This window comes from Rhea pennata, chromosome 3, assembly GCF_028389875.1.
Source record: "Rhea pennata isolate bPtePen1 chromosome 3, bPtePen1.pri, whole genome shotgun sequence".
NCBI lineage: Eukaryota > Metazoa > Chordata > Aves > Rheiformes > Rheidae > Rhea > Rhea pennata.
This window is the reverse complement of record NC_084665.1, coordinates 40,731,708-40,752,113: the sequence shown is the minus strand read 5'-3', so window position 1 is coordinate 40,752,113 and position 20,406 is coordinate 40,731,708. Positions and strand designations below refer to the sequence as shown.

Sequence of the window (20,406 nt, the reverse complement as noted above, 5' to 3'; positions counted from 1 at the left end):
AAATCCTTGCGTCTCACACAGCTCAGCTTTGTGATGTCTCCACTGGAGCCCCTGAAGTGTGCTCACCACCCTGTGGGTCCAGGACCCCAGTGTCTCATTCCATGAACAGCTATGGAAGTCTTGGTGACTCCACTAGCAGCATGACCAAGCTGTGTGTTTGTGACAGTCCTGCTGGTGTAAGCCTCCTAACTTCAGGAGTTTAGAGTTGATTACAAAATTCCTGTCCAACTATACAGGTTACAAACTGAAATAAAATTTGATTGGACCATAGGCAGAGCAGTAAATAGAAGCTGACTACTTAACAACTCATAAAAAGCTAGGGGATCAGAAAATCGGGGGAAAGGAGAGCATTTACAGCTTAACATAAGAGAAATAGGGCCTTATGCTAGAGCACCCCAAAAGTCTTGGCATGTTTGTAATTCCATTGTAATTTCCAGCCTCAGTCCAAAAAAAAAAAATTGAATCATTTGGTTACCTGAGGAAGGATACTGTTCAGCCTAATCCCCTACAATCATGCAGTTGGTACTTCAGACTGTTCTAGGCATTACCCACATGTGAAGGCAATCTTTAGGTCAATCTTACCACCAAACTGGAAACCATAAGGCAAATCTGCCTTTGCTCTTAAGTCTGGAACCTGCCAAGACAGACAGTCAGTCATGAGAACATTTGGTGGCTCAGAATCACAGAATCACAGAATCAGTAAGGTTGGAAGGGACCTCTGGAGAACATCTAGTCCAACCTCCCTCCTCAGCAGGGTCACCTAAAGCATGGTAGACAGGGTTGCATCCAGGTGGGCTTTGAAGATCTCCAGAGAAGGAGACTCCACAACCTCTCTGGACAACCTGTTCCAGTGCTCTGTCCCTCTTACAGTGAAGAAATTCCCCCTCACGTTCAGGTGGAACATGCTGTGGTTCAGTTTGTGCCCGTTGCCTCTAGTCTTGTTGCATGAGACAACTGAAAAGAGTTTGGTCCCATCCTCTTGACACCCTCCCTTCAGATACTTATACACATTGATAAGATCCCCCCTCAGTCCTCTCTTCCCCAGGCTGAAGAGGCCCAGCTCTCGCAGCCGTTCCTTGTAGGGCAGATGCTCCAGATCTCTGATCATCTTTGTAGCCCTACGCTGCACTCTCTCCAGTAGCTCCATGTCTCTCTTGTACTGGAGAGCCCAGAACTGGACACAGTTCTCTCGAGATGAGGCCTCCCCAGGGCTGAGTAGAGGGGCAGGATCACCTCCCTCGACCTGCTGGCAGTCTTCCCAATGCACCCCAGGAGACCACTGGCCTTCCTGGCTACAAAGGCACATTGCTGGCTCACAGTCAACTTGTCATCCACCAGCACTCCCAAGTCCTTCTCTGCAGAGCTGCCTTCCAGAATAGGTCCAAATTTGTCAGAAAACTTAGGTATTCACAGGTGTAATCCTATCCACATTCATCAGTGCACTTAAACATGTACGTAAGTTTAAATGCATGCATAAATCCCTCTGAAGTCAGTATTATGCATATATCTAAACACTTCACTAAACAGAAGTGTAGTTGTTTGTGTATTAAAGGTCAATTTATGCTGCAGTGCTTTGAGGAAATCATGCCCATCAAATGATTGATTCTAACTGAAGATATAGTGACATGATATTTATTTTTAACACTAATATCAAAACAATTTAATATTTTTATGTATGATATATCACATGTCACAGTGGTAGCTATAGTAATTATGTTTCTAATGTAATTGAAAATAAACAATGACAATATTTACTGGAGCATACTGTTTTCTGGAAGAATGGGTATGAAATACAGGGAATTTAGGCTTTAGAACAACACATACATTATGAACATTTCAGTTCATCTATCCACTCTACATATGAAAACATTTCACAAATCTCAAATGTGAAACTTGTAACTGTAATTCCTGGAGGGTAGATAAAAAATGACCATGTAACTCACTAGCATGTTGCTTGAATATTCAAGGTCAAATGTAAGATTTGCTTAAAAACATAGTGACCAATCTTCAAGGTTTCTAGAATTCACACATTTAAGAAGGCTGAGTTAAGTTCTTACAGCTAGAGCTCTTACAAATAACCACTTGGAGAGGAGAGAGAGGAGTCTCCATCCTGGAAACAGTCCTGGACAACTACTCTAGTTGCTTTAGCAGGGGGGGTTGGACCAGATGATCTCCAGAAGTGTTTTCCAACCTCAGCACTTCTGTGATTCTCTCAAATGGATGAGTTTTACCCCTCTGGAAAGCGTGGTATCTCAACAACCCTTTTTAAAATTTTCTTTTGGGGTGGTGGAGTACGAGCCTACATTGCATTCTATACATGGGTCACCACCTTCATTAACCAAATACAATGTACTAGTAACTGAACTTAGCAGTGCAATCTTTCTTCCCCATACCAAATGGCTATAGACTCAAACTACTGTACTTTTAGGCAGTAGCTAGCATCATATTAAAAGCTCTCAGAGCTCAGAAGGATTCCTCTTGTGCCCTGAAATGATGCATCCCTAATGTAGTATTTTACATCAAAATATTATGAGAGTAAAAGCTAAGCTGTTAGGAAGTGCAGAAACTTTCATTTCTATCCAACATTTGTCAGCCCTGATCAAGACAAAGATTTATGCCTTATGTCTTCAAAAGCAACATGACACAGCAATACATTTTTCTTAAAGATTTTGGTCAGGTAAATCTTGGGCAGAGTTGCGATACACTTTACTACACTTCCCGATTCAAATCATTCTTTTCAGTGCAATCAATAGCTTTGGTAATACAATTCACTGAGCAATCTTGTGGAAAATAGCAGGAGATTCTGCAATGGGTCAGCGACTTACACATTCCTCTGATGGAGTAAATCCAGCCTTTTCAAGCCTGCTACCTTTAAACAAAAAAATGTTCCAATTTGTGGCTAAAAGTAAAGCTCAAAAATGCAAAATTTATAACTACAGTTTTAGTTACTGCCTTGCAATATTAATTAAATTATTGGCAAGAAAATAATATAGCACACTGCTTCTATAGCAATATTTAACTCCAAAGCAGCCAGTCTGCAGTTTTACAATCTCAAAAGTTATAGACTTCCTTGCTATTCGGATGAGCTCATACTTGCTTTAGGATATTAGTTAAGGATGGGAACTGATTTAAACACTGATTTTGCCTTTCTCAGTTTGTGGTGCTTCCTATAAACTCAGCCAGAATTCCAAACCTTGAAAAATCATACTGTCAAAAAGAAATTAGAATGAAGTCATGATACCTGTTGACCTTACCACAGGGTCCTAAATAAATCAATCTATCAATCTTCAAAAATTAACATGAAACTCAAAGTTGGGACCATTTGGCTTGGAAGGAGCCCCTAAAAGCTAAGGGACAGCTGACAGGGATGCCATCTTTCTTCACTTAAATAAGTGCAAGATGAACTTCCAGCATACGGAACAGAAAATAATAAAATTATGAATCTTTGAAGTGTGTTCCACGCCACCATTCTAAAGAATAATCTTTTTAATGTGTCTTGTATAATGGACATTTTCGTACATATTTTATTGATGATGATATGAAACAGGGCTGTACATTGCTTGCCAAAGATCACAAAACAAGTAGCAGTAAAAGACACCAACCAACATAAGCTAAGCTTGTCTAACATGTTGCTCAGTAAAAGGGTATAATATATTTTAAAATTGTCACTGTCTGACCTGTAGCCTGGATGCCTATGTATGTACACATATGTATACAATATTGCTTTTCCATTTAAGATCTGTTTTTATCCATTCTAGGTACATGTCCACTTCACCAGGAAAAGTAATTGCAGTGAAATGAAGAACAGAATACACTCTTTCTCTTAACAAGTAGACAGGCTAATGAGATTATATTGACCATAGATTTGATGATGGGACAAGTACCTTACCAAAATACTCCTTCTCCCTCCCCTCCAACTGGCATTATCAGAAAGCAAGGATAGTAGCAATGAAGCCAACCTTCTTCTCCTGCTAAACATTTACACCAACGGTGTATGCAGCACTTTGGTGATTTCCAGGCATTGTATGTACACTAACTAACCTCAGAACAAGTATACTGTGAGACAGGTAAGCTTTATTGGCCTAATTTTCCAGCTGAGGAAAGTAGGACAAAAAGAGAATAAACAACTCAACATTGCAAAGAAAGTATATAGTCAGGCTGGCATCAGGACTCAGAGGAGGACTTGATAGCGTGCAGCAGAATGTGGAGGTAAAGACTCTTGAATTAGATTAAGGACTTTTGGATCATTCATTGTTGTTGCTTTTTAAAGAATTCCACATGCATGGCTCTTCAGCTGGTTTGGCTCTTCCAGAACCACTGAAATGCTTTGGTTGCAATTTCACCAGGCTTTTCTACTCAAAAGAAAAAAAAAATGCATCTGTAAGGTCTGCAGATATCCCGTAGTGAAGGAGACCCTGAGTTCTTATGTCCTGCATAAATGTGTGAGACCCTACAGTGCTTCCGACTGTAGTGAATAATTAATAGCTTCCTCATATCTTAATATAAACACTAAATATTTTTACATTCGTCTCCTAAAAAAATACAGTCAAAATAACCACACTTGTCTGGTATCATACAAATTCCTTTTGCAAGGTTTTACCTATTTATGTCTTGTTTAAATAGAAGTATTTGTATTAGCCTGGATTTCAAGCTGCTGATTATATGGAAAAATGTTACATGTTTTCTTCATGCATTTACTTTGACTCATAGTTGCTAGCAGACTTTACAATAAAAAAATGTAAAACTTTTTTCATTATAACTCTGTCTTAATGTTTAATCCTTGAAGAAATGAATGGAATAATCCAAACAGATCAGAGTGTTCACTTAAATAAAAATTATTCTTAGTTTCATAATAATCCAGAATTTTCTCTACTGAAAAACTGATTTATATTCAAAACTTTTTATTCTGGACTATTAGAATGAAAGATTATTAAGATATTAATTAAAATAGACTTCTGCACTCAACAAGTTCTTTTTTCTCTAAATTCAGCCTACTACTGGCTTGCTGCTTATTTAGTACATGTTTGAAAGATAGTGATGATACTCTCTTAAATTAATTTCTCTCATTTACTCTACACTTTTCCTATTGTCTCTCTCATTTTGCTACTTCTCTTCCACGAATACCTAATTTGTATTCCAGAGCAAAATAAAACATACCTCCTCTAGCTAGAGACTTACACACATCTCATGCAATCCCAGCCTCTTCCGACCCAACAATATATTCACAAATCAGTGTTTGATGCTGGATATCTCATCTGTGATGTTCACCCATAACACAAACAGTTTGCCTCAGGGTACCACTATTTAAAATGTATCTCTATCGTAATTAAAAGAAATGAAAATTAGATTGGCAATTTAAGAGCTCTGACATGTATTAGTTTGTTCTATAGATGAGTAGATTACCAATTTGCAAAGATGATGTCTGATTTAAGCAGCAACAAATACCACTGTTTTCTTTCAGCTACAGTTTAAATATAGCCTTTCCAACAGCTGAAACAGAATAGCAGAAAATCACTTTTTAACAACATCCCATTTTAATTGTGATGTTTGCTGTATGTATGTGTACTATTTCAAGTTACGCAGAAATTTGCTGATAGAGAGTGCTTTTTTTTTCTCCATGTTGATTGTCCCAGTACATTGGTGACAGCCTGTGCTGTCACTATTATTTATAATTCTGGCAGTACCGCAGCCCTACTGTTTTGCAGGGTTTTAGATTCTGTGCAAGTAAAGAGAGTACTGGCCTCAAAGATCTGAGAGTCTAGCTGGAGAATAAACCAGAAAGTGGAGGAGATAAAATACACATTGTGCCAGCTGTTGTGATCAGCTCATATATTGTTTATGCCCTGCTTTGGTGTTTCGAGCATAAATGCTAATCTCTACTGGCTATGCATTTAGCCCTTCTTTCCTTGTCACAAAGGAATTCAGCTTAGAGCCACCAAAGTGATGAGAAAGAAGTATTTCCATCCAGTTTTTCTCTTTTCTTTTTTTTTTTAAACTTCATAACCCAATATTTACAATATTCACTTGAGGAGACAAAAATCCAAGTTCCTGTTTCTACCTGCTCCAGAGCAGAAATCTAAATAATGGTTACCGTGACCTCTATCTGTCTCAGACCCACCTGAATCTTATCCACTGACTGAAGCATTGAAAGAGTCCCAGGGTCTTCCTACCCCACAGGGAGTGCTCTGACAACTAGAAAAGAAAGCTGTTTTTACTCGAAGACTATTAATATTTTGTCCAAAGTAGGCAAACTTCAACAGGAGAGATATTTGAATCCAGAAAACTGAGTCCAAGTCAGTCCACAAAACTCTGCAGTTTAATGTTGCAACATCATTTTTTCTAAATGAATTAGACAAGATCTGAATCAAAATCTATCATATTTCAAGTAACTCTTCTAATTCCTAGGATTTAAGAAGACTAATGTTACTTTTCTTCTGCTAGTTTTTGACCCATATTTTTCAGTTCCACTTAAAATAACCTTAACAAAACAAAAAACAAAAAAGATTCATGGAGATTTTTTGATGTGCTAAGAATTTCAGCAAATGACCAAATAAAAGACATTTGTTTTTTGATTTGCCAACAAAACCAGCTTTCTCCAACCAAACATCTATTTGCTGCAGCAAGTTGGAAAATTTCATCCTGTCTTACTGGAGCTCCAAAAGAGAAAGATTAAGAGGTCTGACATCCTTGGCTCTCGTATCTTGTAAGAACAGAATGTCTTGGGTTTCTTGACATACGAACCTTTTGCCAGAGGGTTCACAGGAGTTGAGGACAAATAATGGGTAACATCAAAGAGAAAGAAAAGATATGCTCTTAGCAACTAAAAGGAAAGAATAATTTGGAGAGCCATTTCAGTTTTGTAAAAGGCAACAAAACAGTACAGAGAGAACACAATGCACAGTTCTGCAGAGCATTAGAAACTAATTCATAAATGAACCAAGAAAAAGCAACCAAACTCGAAATTAATTCCATCAAGTCCTACTGATATTAGAAACCACCTTGAAAAGCTGATATACACAAGACGTTATAGCAACCTCAGTGACAGAGAATTGAGAGCTTGTCTTAGCATAGGTCAAGTCATAATTCTTTGTGGAAATGCCTTTTCAGGAAACCTAAACATGTAAGAAAGCCTTCAGGCTGCTCCACTAAAGGTTAAAAAAAAAAAAAAAAAAAAAAATTCCTTCAAAATTCACCCCATTTTTTGGACTATTACATACTGTGAGGCCTTCAAAAATAATTCTCATGTCACTATCAAATGTACAAACTGGATGGTTTAAATAGAGTATCTGAGTTTATGAGAGATTCAAGATCTGGTAAAGCAGCCACTGACCTCGGGATCTCTTTGGATAAAATCTGTGAACCAGTCTCCCCATAATCACTCCAGGAAAAGGTATGTGGAAAATGTTTTCTCAGACCTAGTATTGTGTTTTAGATTACTGCTGTTTCCCACAGCATGTTCTATCTTCTGCATGTTTATTTTGGAGCGCTAATCCACGGAGACACTTCTTATTTTTGTGTATTACTAAGCATAGAACAAGTGCTGAATGCTACATGAATGGCACTGTCTGAAAAAAGAAATCATAACAAGAGCAATTGATTCTAACTACAGTTCTAAGCAAGCTGGACCTTCGGAAAGGAGGAAGCCTGCCAGCTGGGAGCTAAAATGTAGCCACTACAGCCCGAAACAGCGATGGAAGCAGGCTCTACTCCCTTTGGAGACAAATGGTTCTGATTAACAGAAGATTTACATTTCCTCTCAGAAGGCTGGCTCTGAAAGGAATGAGATTTTGCTACTCTTGGATAAATGGAAAGCTGGACTCCCAGGAGAGCGTCGTACTCCAACTCCTACTTCAGCTCAAATACGAAATTGCTGGACCAAATTAACACTGATTTCCCTATGAAGGATCCCCTGAACAGGAAGACAACCTGCATACAGCTCTGAATTCCAGTCAATTTATATGAACAGCATTATCTTTTCTGTGACCTTTGGCAACCCATGTGAGCTGCAGCCACCAAGCTGTGACCAGAGCACACTGAAGTGGTCTTGATGCAACTGGGAGAGGTAAGTTGTCCTGGTAAAATGATCACAGTTCGTTTGTTACAGTCCAACACTGTGGGATTGTCCTTCGACAGGAAAAAAAAATACAATGTCGAAAGATGGAAGAAGCCTCAGAAGTCGTGGAAGAACGCTAAGAGGCTGAAGAACTGATGTCATTTTTGAATGAACAAGAGAACAAGCGAACAAGCCCAGAAATTAAAAATAGTTGCTTTGATTTTCAGCATCAATTTTGCCACCAGAAAAAAACTAAAACAAACAAACAAACAAAAAGCCCTCTGTCTTTGGCCATGTGGAAACACATCCCAAGAGGGTAAGATCCCCTGAAGGGGAACAGAAGACTGCTAGATCGATTGTTGGATTTCAGGCACAGATCCAGGGTTTATTTCATTACTAAATGTCTTGCCAGAAGGAAGGAACTGTTAATCTTCCAATCACCCAAGAAAAGAATAAAAACACTGAATCGCAATGGGCTGCTAATTACTGCCATTGGCTTTTGTAGGCACTTGTGATACTAATGTTGGGCTGAAAGGGTGGGTGGGTTAAATATGACTGAGCTTGATCTTTGGAGCATGTTACATCTTATGCTGGAGTGCTGGTGGGTATCTTAAGATCAGTAGCTTTAATGTCTGTGACTTGACTTCCACCTGTAAGAAGGGCAGTTGTAGTGGCAAACCAGCAAACAGAAAATGAGGAATGAATAGAGGATTTGTGGAATGAGCTGTCATACAGAGTAACTTCTGATAGCAGGTTGTTCAAACCAGTGTTTTGTTGGAACAGAGTCCTGACCCCTAATAGCAAATACTTTAAAATCATGACACAGATGTTCCTATTTTATCCTTTGTTTTGCTGATACGGTTTTATGTTCAGTTATCTGTATACACAGATTTTTTTTTCAACAATCTCATTTACTCCTTGCTTCCGACTCTTTGTTTTTTTGATACTTGGAGAACTTAGTGAGAATGTAAATATATCAAAATAAATAAATATTGAGGAAGCTGGGACACCAACTTCTGTAACATCACAAGTCAGCAATTTTAAAAGGCACTTTTTAACACAGCATTTGGTATTTCCTATGTGTCCTAAATATATGATCCCTGAGGTAGGGATGATATTTCTGTAGTAACAGTAGTGATCTTGCACAGAGCCTTTACATACTAATTTGCAAGAGCAGCCAATAATAATACTCTCCATGTAACCATTCCTCTTTGATTTAAGCACGTTCTTCAATGGAATTGGGGACACCAAACATAAAGATCAAAGGTGCAAATGTTGTGTAAATTCTATCCTTGGGCATCTTCAAGGATCTCCCAGAAACCTCAGTGAGGCAAATCAACCACAGACATATGCAGAGAATTATATTTGAATGACAAATCTGGTTGTGTTGTTTGCTATGACTGAAAAAACAATCTCAAAACTTCTAGTAGGTTCAGGATCTTATTCAGTGGTTTATATAAAAGTGTTCATGTTCAATACCAGCTAAAGAACTGCAGGTGGTATTTTCATGTAGATGTAGATGGCTTGGCTGCTGTTTAGATGACCTAATTCTGAGAGTCCTTGAGTTGGAAACTGGACTTGTGATGTTCTCTGCTAAAACTCAGGGTGCAATATGAGTGAGTACTAAGCACAGCAATAAACTGATTAAAGGAATAAATTACTTATTAGCATTATGTTATTATTAGCTTGGGGAACTATCAAACACCGACCAAATGTAAGAATGATTCAGGTTCAAATCCATTGCTTTGACCTTGTGTTAAATAAAAGCTTTCCAAAAACCAAGCTAGACTAAAATATTAATTCTTGGCTCCAAATGAGAAAGACGACTCGTAGCAAAGTGATTCTATAAGCACAAATCTCCCTGAAATCCTTGGCTGAAAATGTGGAACATGAACAATACTCTGGCCCTTGACAGTGGAAAAACTGTTCTCCATTTAAAATGTTTGTCATCAGTGTAATCCCATCTTTAATTATAATTAATGTAAAGGGCTTTTATGTGCTGGAATGGTAATACCTTGCCAAGAGTTTAGCTTTTAGGAAGGAATATGTTTCCGAATTACAGCACAGATTGATCTTAAAATGTCTGGAACAAATAATAATGTAAAGTTGTCAGAGATACAATGAACTGAAGGCATTACAGTAGCAATACCTGACAGTCAGCAAACGCTTTATGAGTGAATTTTTCAAAGAGGTCTTTTTTCCCTCTTTCAGTTACTAAACTATTTTTCATCTTGGGCCAAAATCAATTAAAATTATTAGGTTTGTAGTTAGTGCCAGCTACTTTGGCAGTAACTATACTGCCGAAAGGATCACCTTAATTTTACCTTATCCCCTTTACACTGACACGTTAGCACATGCTACTCTTCCCTTGTCATCCCAGCAGCAAGGCTGCCAGAAAGTGCCTGGCCAGCCTGATGGTATGGCAGTGGGAATGATCTGACATGCAGTTTTGTTGTAAATTTTTGTGTGCCTCTTAGGACTGATTCTTCTGCTTTCACTGGTTCCTGGTAGGTGCTCAGCAACCGGCAGGCATGTTCAGCAGGACTGGAGCATGGGAGTACCAAGAAGCTACAATCTCCATAACTGTTTGTTTAGAAAATTTTGCTTTTAGGGGGAGATAACTACAACACAAGAAAGACATGCAAGACTTGAAAACATAAAGCATTTCTTAATCAAATTGGAATTTGCATTTTTATCCATAAGAAATATTTATGAACTAAACTGTTGCTGACTAGGCCATCATATTTCCAAAACAGTGTTGTCACATGGGAATATGCCTGGCAGTAGTTGCCTATTATTTTGACAAAGGCTTTGCTTTTCAAAAATTTTCAAGATGTCTTAAAAACCTGTCTTGATATCAGCGGTATTTCAGAAGTGGTATTATTGATAATTTTGGCCAATCGATAACTTTTAAGCATCTAAATCCAGCCATTCTGTAATTTTAAAAAACAGAATTTCCCCAAATACTCTCTTCTCTTCCATGGTAGTTGCAGTGTTGTCTCCTCGCTTACCATCAGCGACTGAGACTAATGCTAGAAAAATACTTCCGTTTCCAAGCTAGTCATGTAAACAGTTATATTTATTAAATCTGTCCCAAAGACAGTACTATGAAGATTGCTGCACATTACATCTAATCGTCTTAGATCTGAGTTGAGGAGAAAGATGTCTTCTTCATTGGCATCAACAGACAACACTGACATGAGGTTCCTTGCCCCTCCCAGGTGTCTTTAAATGGTAACAGTAAGGAAACATTAGAGAATTTCGGATTGCAACCAGGAGGAACTATCCAAACATTTTGTATTGCCTTTCCCACAGGGAATTTTGCCAATAAGAAAAAAATTTATACAAGATGTATAAAACTCAAAGTTTCTCTCTTCTGAAGAAAAAAAAATAATTCTAATCCATTTATGACACCATTGTATTCATAAATACATGCACATACAGTTCCACCACAATATTTGTTGATGCAACATGTTGACTCTCAAAGTAAAGTGTATTCCAACCTGTGGATCTTGTTTCATAACACATTCCACATGCTGAATGGTCTTTACACCGCTTGTCTATCCTTTTGCAGTCTGTTAAGCAGTCCTTAAAGGCTCCTTAGACTGCTGTTTTTTTCCTAATTATCACTGCATCTGTGCTAGAATACCATTCCCCAAAACCAGTCTGAGACTTCATGGCACTTGAGTTTCCCTATTTAAAATAAGGACAGAGATCTTTTGCTATCCTTTATTGCCTGCAAGTAGCACTACAGCAACTTTTCATCAGGCACAGAAAGCCAACAACATCTACACATTGATAGGAAGTGATTTAGCACTACGCCATAAGCCAGAGACTTTTCTGTGGTCCCTTTTTGAACTGCTTATTGACATATCAAAGGATACATTATGTGTTCAATGAATGTACGATAGCCTGAACAAAACTACACACTCAGACAAGTGTCCTACCCCAAAGATACACTTACTGGAGTTTAAACTTTGAATTTTTATTCCATTTTGTGGTACAGCAATTACTTCATGAATCACACCATGCTCCTTGTAATCACATGTTCACTAGTTTCTGTCATGCCTTCTCTGATCTATTAGGAACACACTTAGCTATGGCTTGTGACTCACCCAAAACAGGCATTTACAAATGGAGGTGTTCATATAACTAGAGAGATGAAGCAGATACGGCGCTACAGAACCAGCCTTTTTTTTGCATACACCATTTGATCTCCCATTAAGCTTGCAGCCAGAATTATTTTGGTCAGATTGTGCAAACAGGAAGCCATGCAGAACCTAATGAACTCAGGTCAAACTGAATCTGAGTAAAAGATAAAGCTGAAGAGAATTTCTATCTACTACAGCTATTGACCTGCAGCTCCATGAGCTTGAGAAAGAGCATATAAAAGCTTCAAACAGTTGTCCAAAGAGTTTCACCACCCTGGGTGTAGACTAACTCTAACAGATGATGAGTATGATGGTAGTTCTTGAGAATTTATTCATGCAGGTGTTTTACCGAATGATTTTAACATTACTGTGAGGATAAATATAGCCTGCCTCAAGCATTAGACAAGTGGCTTTAGTTAAAGTTCCAAGGTTTTTCTTCTGAATAGTAAAGAAAAAGAAAACAAAACACTTTCCTTTTAGCTTAAACTCATGTTAACTCTCATGTTCAGATGTCCCTGAGTCTCACACTGATCTGAACCACAACTTGGGACAGAAAACTGTTCCTAGCTTTATGGACAATGAGCATTTTAGCAAAAAAATCTTCTTATCATGTGGTCGACATTTCCTGCTTTCCTTTCCTTCATACTTGTCTTTCATAGCAACATAAACAGCACTGAGGTCAGAAGTCATTTGCTTCTGTATTCTGGCCATTCAGTTAGTAACAAAAGATAAGTAGTACTTACAGGAAAGGAAGTTGCTGACAGGCCTTGGAAAATTCTGTTTTACTGGTAAGGAATTTCTGAATGCAACCTACCTTGTCTCGATTCTGGCAGAGAAGACAGTCACATTCAAAGCTGTACTGGCGCATCAGGTGCTTTTGGCGTTCACTGGTGGGCATCAGTGATTCAATATAGCAGATCGTGAGCTGGGTGCAGCAAATGAAAAAGCAGAATATATTTTACAAAAATCTCATACTCAGTGTTTGTATATCTAAGATAACATTTTTGAACAAAATATTTTTGCTGCCTGAAATGAAATTATATCTTAACAGATGATTTCCTAGAAAAAAACCCACAATTTTGACAATATCGGAAAAAAGACAAAAAAGGCTTCACAGAGGAAACACTTTTTTTTAGATTTCTAGATCAATATTGCTCAAAATTTTGAATCATGGAGAAATTACCATTATTTCAGCTTTTCATTCTACTTTGGAAGAAAAAAGAGAAAGAAAGAAAGAATAGAAAAGAAAAGGAGTTCAGCACTTGAATTTCCTGTTCATGAAATCTCACTTTCTGTCCCGCTCTAAATCTCACGTGTGTATTTAGTGCTGGTGTAATATAATATCCAAGTATCTCCAAAGATTTGTCTCAAGAAAAACCCCACTTCCTTGCAAACATATGTTTTGGGCTGTACTTGAGGCTGAGGAAAGCGTCTGCTATGTCATTCTGATCTTGGGTATGTCTCTGACGTTTCCTTTGTAATCAGTAGAAGAAAATGCTTATATTTGTGCCATTTAAAAACTCCTCATTTGATACAGAATGAATTCCAACGAATTGCAGAGAACTGCTTTAAGTTTCTTCGCTTTTATGCTTGCCAGCAGGAATGTTACAGGGCTAACCATTTGCAGAATTTTTCATATGCTAAGCAGTGCAGTGCAGGCACAAACTAATGGTAAGGGAAAGAAACAAAACAAAATGAAACAACGTAACAGCCCAGTTCAGAGCATTCACTCACATGCATTATAGAGTGATTACACTATACGCCCAACATACTTTGAAACACTCCAGAGAGGTCAAAAAAATCAGGTCACATTATTTCATCCTGAGCTGAGACACTTTAGCTAATTGGGCGAATTTTTACATGCTTCCCAGTTAAATCATGAGAGTCCACTCAAAGAAATTACAGGAAAACCTGACCAATTTGTGCTAATGACTATGAACTGCATTGTCAGACACCGCATTTTGCAAATTACTGAGCATTATAATTAAACAAGCAATTAACAAGCAACATAAGTAAGGCCTGCATTTGCTCGTTTATTATTACAAGTGTAATTTGATTACTTATTGAAGGAGGACGGTGTTAAAAAGATCACTGAGATGGTAAAGTCAAGCATGTAAAATGATCATAAGTAGAAAGCCCATGAAAAAAATAAAATATGGTCTCATAATTGAAGATTAATAGAATAATTCATGAAAGAGTCAAATTAAAGTTCTAGACATAAAATTAATTCTCAAACTTTCTAACTTTTGATTGTTAGATTTTAAATTCTTAATAATGTTCTTCTGTCATAGCTTTTGTGTGTATGAGAGTGGAGCCTTTAATGAAAACAAAAGGAAAATGGGAATTCCTTATTGCCACATTATGTGATGGGAACACGAGTATGAATTGCCAGAGGAACTCAGACCTTCATGTTTACTCCTCTGACTTCTGCCTCATGAGCTTAATAACTGTTTATTAATCTACATGGCTAGCTTCACTGGGGATGAGACAACCTGGGTGGAAAGTTTCACTGCTGTTGGTTGGCAGCAGCACACGTGAGCTGTGGGCTTATTTCTCAGCTGTTTGCAGCAAATGGATGCAAATTGTTCCGCCTAGTCTTTTCTTCCAAGCTTGATGTCTTCTGCCCCATAGTCTCCAATTCATCTCTCTTCTCTTTCTCTTCTCTGTCCCTGGACATGAGAATCATTTTCCAGTCTTATTCCCCTCACCTAGTTATCCACTACTACTTTCCAGCTCTCAGTTCCAGTCCCTCACACAGCCATTCCTAGTTATTCTCCAATACAACGGACTGGTTTTGTTATCCAGCCAGTCCCAGAGCTGCCTTTTCACAATATGTGACCACCAACAGTCTTCCTCTCCAAGTTAACAATCCCTGTTGCCCACCTCTGGTTTCTCAGTCATCACCTTCAGTGACCCTTCCAACTTCTTGTCCTAATTTCTTTGCCCAGGCAGTCCTATTCTGCATCCTTTTTTGTGTGGTAAGAAGGAACTGTCTCCCTTTCTACCTACTTGCTCATTTTCAGTTGATCTACAGTCCTAATCATATTCTTCAGCAATTCCAAGTCCAGTTCCTCTCCTAGCCTCTGAAATGAATATCTCTTTGCAACTTTCAGTGTTGCCTATGTAAATCATATCCCATCCTACCATACATCTTTTACCCTCCTTGCATTTACGTCATTGGTTCTGACCAATGATGGGTCCTCCTAGGCTTTAAGTTTATGTGGCATCCAAAAATGAAAAGGTTTTAATCAGGTTCAGGCACAGTGCAAGGCAGCAGGAATCCTCTGGGAAAAAATCATTCACATAAGATTAATCTGTTCTTTGACAAAATGCTTACAGAAGGGTTGAGACACCTTCAGTACTCTTGAAGCCATCATTAGGCAGGGTTCAGTTCTCATAGCAGGAAATAAGCTTTATCTATCTTCAACTTCCAGGCTTCATTCCTTTCTCCCCATTCCATTCTTATCTCTTCTTTTCATAGGTGTCACAGAAACAACTGGAAGTAGGCACAAATTGGAAACCAATAATTTCTTTTTTTAAAGGCTACTGAACACTTATGGATACTAACAGTTATTTAATAACCTGCTCTACATTAGAATATATGATGAGGTAGAAGGGGAGAAGGACAAGCTGCCTTGCCAGACTGAAATCTCCTTTTAGCACTTTAAAGAATTGGCGTTTCTCTGGCCATTAGAGACCCAGGCCCAAATTCCCACTCCTGCCAACAAACATCCTTAAGCGAAAAGAATGTTTGTTGCTGGCAGCCTGAGTGGGAAAATGTAATTAGAATATTTAGAAACATGACCAGCCTAAGAGTGACTAGATCTGTACTAACCATTTAATCATTTAAACATAAAAATTCTGGTATTCAAGTCTCTCTTCTACACTTGTTTTAATTTTGATTCCCTTCGTTAGATACATGGCTCATTTAACTTGTACATATTTATGAAATATGCCCATTCATCAAAGGTTGTCTTGAGGGTATTTGCATGGGGTATGTATGGTATTAATTAAAACATTATTTTCCTGACCAAAGCTTGCCTCTTTATTTCTTTTCTTATAAAGAATGCAGTAAATCTTTCCTTCCAAACTGGTGAATATATTAAACAACATTTATGAATGCAGGGAATTATTTAACAGCCACGAGACTTATTGACTCTCAAGGCTTTCTCCTTGGAAATGCATCACTGACTGAGCTTTATTTCTAGCTCTGATGCCGAAATTCTTCCACCATAGGTTTGATGGTTAGTTTCTCATGTTCCTCATCAGCCAAATGAAGTGGACATGGTTCTCCAGTCTTGCCATATTGCAGTGAAACTTAATTTATTCTTTTTGTAATTGGCTTTAAGCAACAAAATCTCCAGATGGAGGATTCTATCAAAGTTTAAACTCAACTCAATTATTTTAATATAAATGGCAGAAAAAATGAATCTTGTTTTTGAAATCCTGTGCCTCAAGGACTTGGGCAGAGTTCTGTCCAAAAATCTGTTCCTGAGACTGAGTTAAATAATTATTTTGAGTTATGTAAGCGGTGAACAGGTTGTGAACTTTCTGCTTTGGCATATATGATAAACATACCTTATAACTCAAGGAAAAAATATAATATGACAAACACTCACAGATAAACCCCCTCATAGAACTGTAGTAACAAAAATACAATATACCTTGGCTGAAAAAATCTGTCATGAAGATACTATTGCTGGTCACAAGAAATTACGTGTTGTGTTTAGTATGAACTTAAAAAAATAGCTGCTCAACTAAGAGGACGGTCTGTTGTGTGACTTTCTGCAGAAAGAAGAGATTTGCTGATGAGAAGCCATGTACCCATTCTGCAGCAGAATGATACCTGAGCTAATACATCCTGTCTCTCTGCAGGACTAATTGATTTGAGCTACACACTAAACTAACCATTGCTGTACAACTTCTGATGGGAGAACAGGCAAAATGAGCTCATGTCTGCTTGCAAAGTACCATGTAGACACAGTAATTAACAATAACTCAAACAAAATTATAGCACAAATCTTGATGCTATTTAAAGTGGTTTACTTCAGGGCAGGGAATGATGAAGACCTCTCCAGAACAGGCTGCTCTGCATGTTTTTTTGATAAAGTATATTAGCTGATAGGCTACCTTATCACTGAAGGAGCCCTGGTGATCTTGAGGTGAACAGTCTTTGCTTTCTTATAATCTTTCCCCATACCTTACTTTCTTTGCAATACTTTTTTCTTCTTTGCCAAAATGAAATTGAGGGGTAGGTAAAGAAATCTGCATAAAGTAACATTACCTAAAGTAACAAAAGCTGTGGCAATTAGTAGTACACCTAACATTATCTTGATGAGGGAGAAGGTCTTACAATTAGTTCTGAGCAGCTGGAAGCAAGTTTCAGAAAGTCCTGTAGTCTTTTAAGCAGGATTAAATCTTTGTACTGTATGCTAATTACAGTAGATTAAAATCCACAAAATATCACCATTTCTTTCTTCCTGCTATTGAGATTCCATTATACGCAGAAACCCTGTATAGACTAGTCAAGAGAGTGTCAGGAGACCTCTTCGAACTTCCCCTTCCATGCATGGAGATCAGAAGTTGTTCCCAAGTCTTCTCTTCCTTTCAGTTCTTTTGTCCTCTCTTGTGCTCCCTTTCTGTTTCATTCCATGCACACTAGGTGCAAGGCAGAAATTATTTAAATTTAGAAGTGATCATTATCATCTGGTCAAGCCCCAGGATTTGGGGTGTCAGTATACTGCATTTAAGGCTGTATGGATCTCTAACAGAGCCAAAGCAGATATGGAGGAAAAAAAACAAAACAGAAAGAGTACAATATTTAAATGAAGTTTCCTACCACAGCCAAATTTTTACTTTAAAAATTCTATACTTAGTGAGAATTATAAATGTTATTTAAGCAGATGTACCAGTTATATAATGATAGAAATGAAAGCTGTTCTTCTGAACACTGAATAAAGTAGTCATTGGCAAAAGTCAACTCTCAATTATTTTATTATAGGTTTTGCAATACATTTTGTTTTCTTAAAGCATGCAGTTCTACCTGAATCAGCTCTTTCAATACTTAAAAAAGGTAACATTCATGACTCATGATTTCTTAATGCTTCAGGACTGGCAACACTGTCTTGGACACAGAAAAGGCTTAGGCGGCTGCCATTTTTGCATGTGGTTTTAGGTGATTAGTTTTCCAAATATAAACCACCATCAAATTCACCACTTTTATTCTACATGTTTCAAGTGAACATTTTTGTCTGCTTCAAGATTCATATTTTCCTACTGCCTGAGATCCATTTTGGCCTTGGGATTTGAATACATTTCAAAACCCAAACCAAAATTCAATTAAAACCCACTAAATGCCACATGCTTTCCTGTCAAAATCACGCAAAGCTAACAAAGTCTGCCTGGACATGAGGCTAAAGCTGAAGTGAGACAGCTTCCATCAGGAAAGGAAAACTTATTGAGGTTCACGTAATCTGGCCCCCTTTTTAACACTGACTTGGTCACTATAATTAACATGCAGTACAAAGGCTCTCAAGCACGCTTAGAGTGTCAGCGTGACTCCAGAATAAATCTGTATCACCGTGAAGCAGCTACATTCAACGTAGTAATAGCTCTCCTCCTGGTTTAGAGCTAGAAGCTAGAAGCTGGTCTACTGGGCTTTCCTCCTCACCTAACTCTACCGGCTTTGCTCCCGTGTGAGTGGTACAGCATAGTCCTCTTCTCCTAATCTGACCTTGACTTGTTATTCAGCTCCTCTTTTCTACCAAATCTCAACGCTTACTCACTTTCTGCTCATTATTACTTTTTCTGTCTCCATCTAGTTTAATTTCATTAGGACTAGGATCAAAGTTTGGAACTATTGGGGGCTTCTTGCTGCCTCATTACTCAAAGCAACGTCCGTCTCAGCACCTCAGAGCGCTCCGTTTACTCAAAAACACCATCGGATTCTTCCTTATTTTCTCTCCCGTTAACTCCGATCACGACCTCGCTAACACCCTCGTAAACCCAGCTGCTGGCAGCGGTGCCCAGGCATGTGGCTGGGGCAGTTTGACACACCGCTAGTAGCAGCACTGAGCCCACTCTGCTGTGGGCAAGCAGTGAGGCGCTGGGGACACAGCTGCATCGGAGCTGCTGTGCAGAACACAGGCTGAAAACTGGTAGCAGTTGTGGAAGAGGAAAAGAAATCAAGCGTTAAAAATAATGTTAAACCTTTGACTTGTTCTTACCCTTGTAATAAAATAGTTTTCTTTTCTTTCCTCTTCCCAGAACAGGTCTAAACTAATATTCACTTTCAATCTGCACTGAATAACAAGGTCTTTACTTGCTCACTTATGCTCATTTCCTTCCTGAGACACATCCTTATTTTAAAGAAGCACGTACCTCTGATTGCTACTTTTATTTTCAGGTAAGTCAAGAGGAGACCTGCTTTAACACAGGGTAGGATTTTTCCTTTTATCTTACCTTTTCTTTACAGCAAGTTTTCCTTTAGGTGCCAAAACCAGTAGCAATACTCTCAGCAAAGAAAACAGTACCTGAGCTCTTTGGAAAATTCTGACTTTATTTTACTGCCTAACTGGAAGCAAAGCTTTTTAGAAAATACAACATATCTATGCAAGTTGCAGTCATTTCAAAGCACCTATTCATACTGCAGCCAAAGTCTTGCAAAGAAATATTTAAGCTGCCCTGCTTTACAACTTATATTATTTTCTGATTGCCTTACAAATTACTTGTAATTTACACCATATATGTTTCACCATTTATTTTAGTCTAGAGGCTTCTAGGGGTTGCAGACCATTAACACCAAATCTAAAATTTGGTCACAGCTTCACAGCCTCAGTACATTTAGCATGGTGGACACACAAGCAAGGGAATTCCATGTTATTTCGCATTCCAGAACTGCCCTAAGGCTATCTGAGTGTCCTTCCTACTCTGTAAATCTGAAAAAAAAGAAGCATGCAAAGGCACTTCTGTTGGTTCTCTCATGTAATCACATTATTTTGCCTAATAAGGTATTTCACGATTTACTTACTTTCATGGCCTAGCATTTTAGAAAAAGGATTCATCAGGAAAAAAAAACACCTCATAGGGAGGAAAACAGACATCACTTCTAAATTAGAATATGTAAGCCCTTGATCTTTCCAGAGTTTGATGCACAGACTTGAACTATATTTACCTTAGGTCAGTAATCCGGAATGACTAACA

General features: G+C 38.1%; 1 protein-coding gene across 1 annotated transcript in view; it reads right to left on the bottom strand.

Annotated features, from left to right (window-relative positions):
* Nucleotides 1-20,406, bottom strand: part of SMYD3 (SET and MYND domain containing 3) — a 413,849-nt gene that overhangs the window by 59,588 nt on the left and 333,855 nt on the right. The window contains exon 8 of the mRNA XM_062573635.1: nucleotides 13,019-13,129. Coding sequence (XP_062429619.1) covers nucleotides 13,019-13,129 — 111 coding nt within the window. The remainder of the gene's footprint in view (nucleotides 1-13,018; nucleotides 13,130-20,406) is intronic.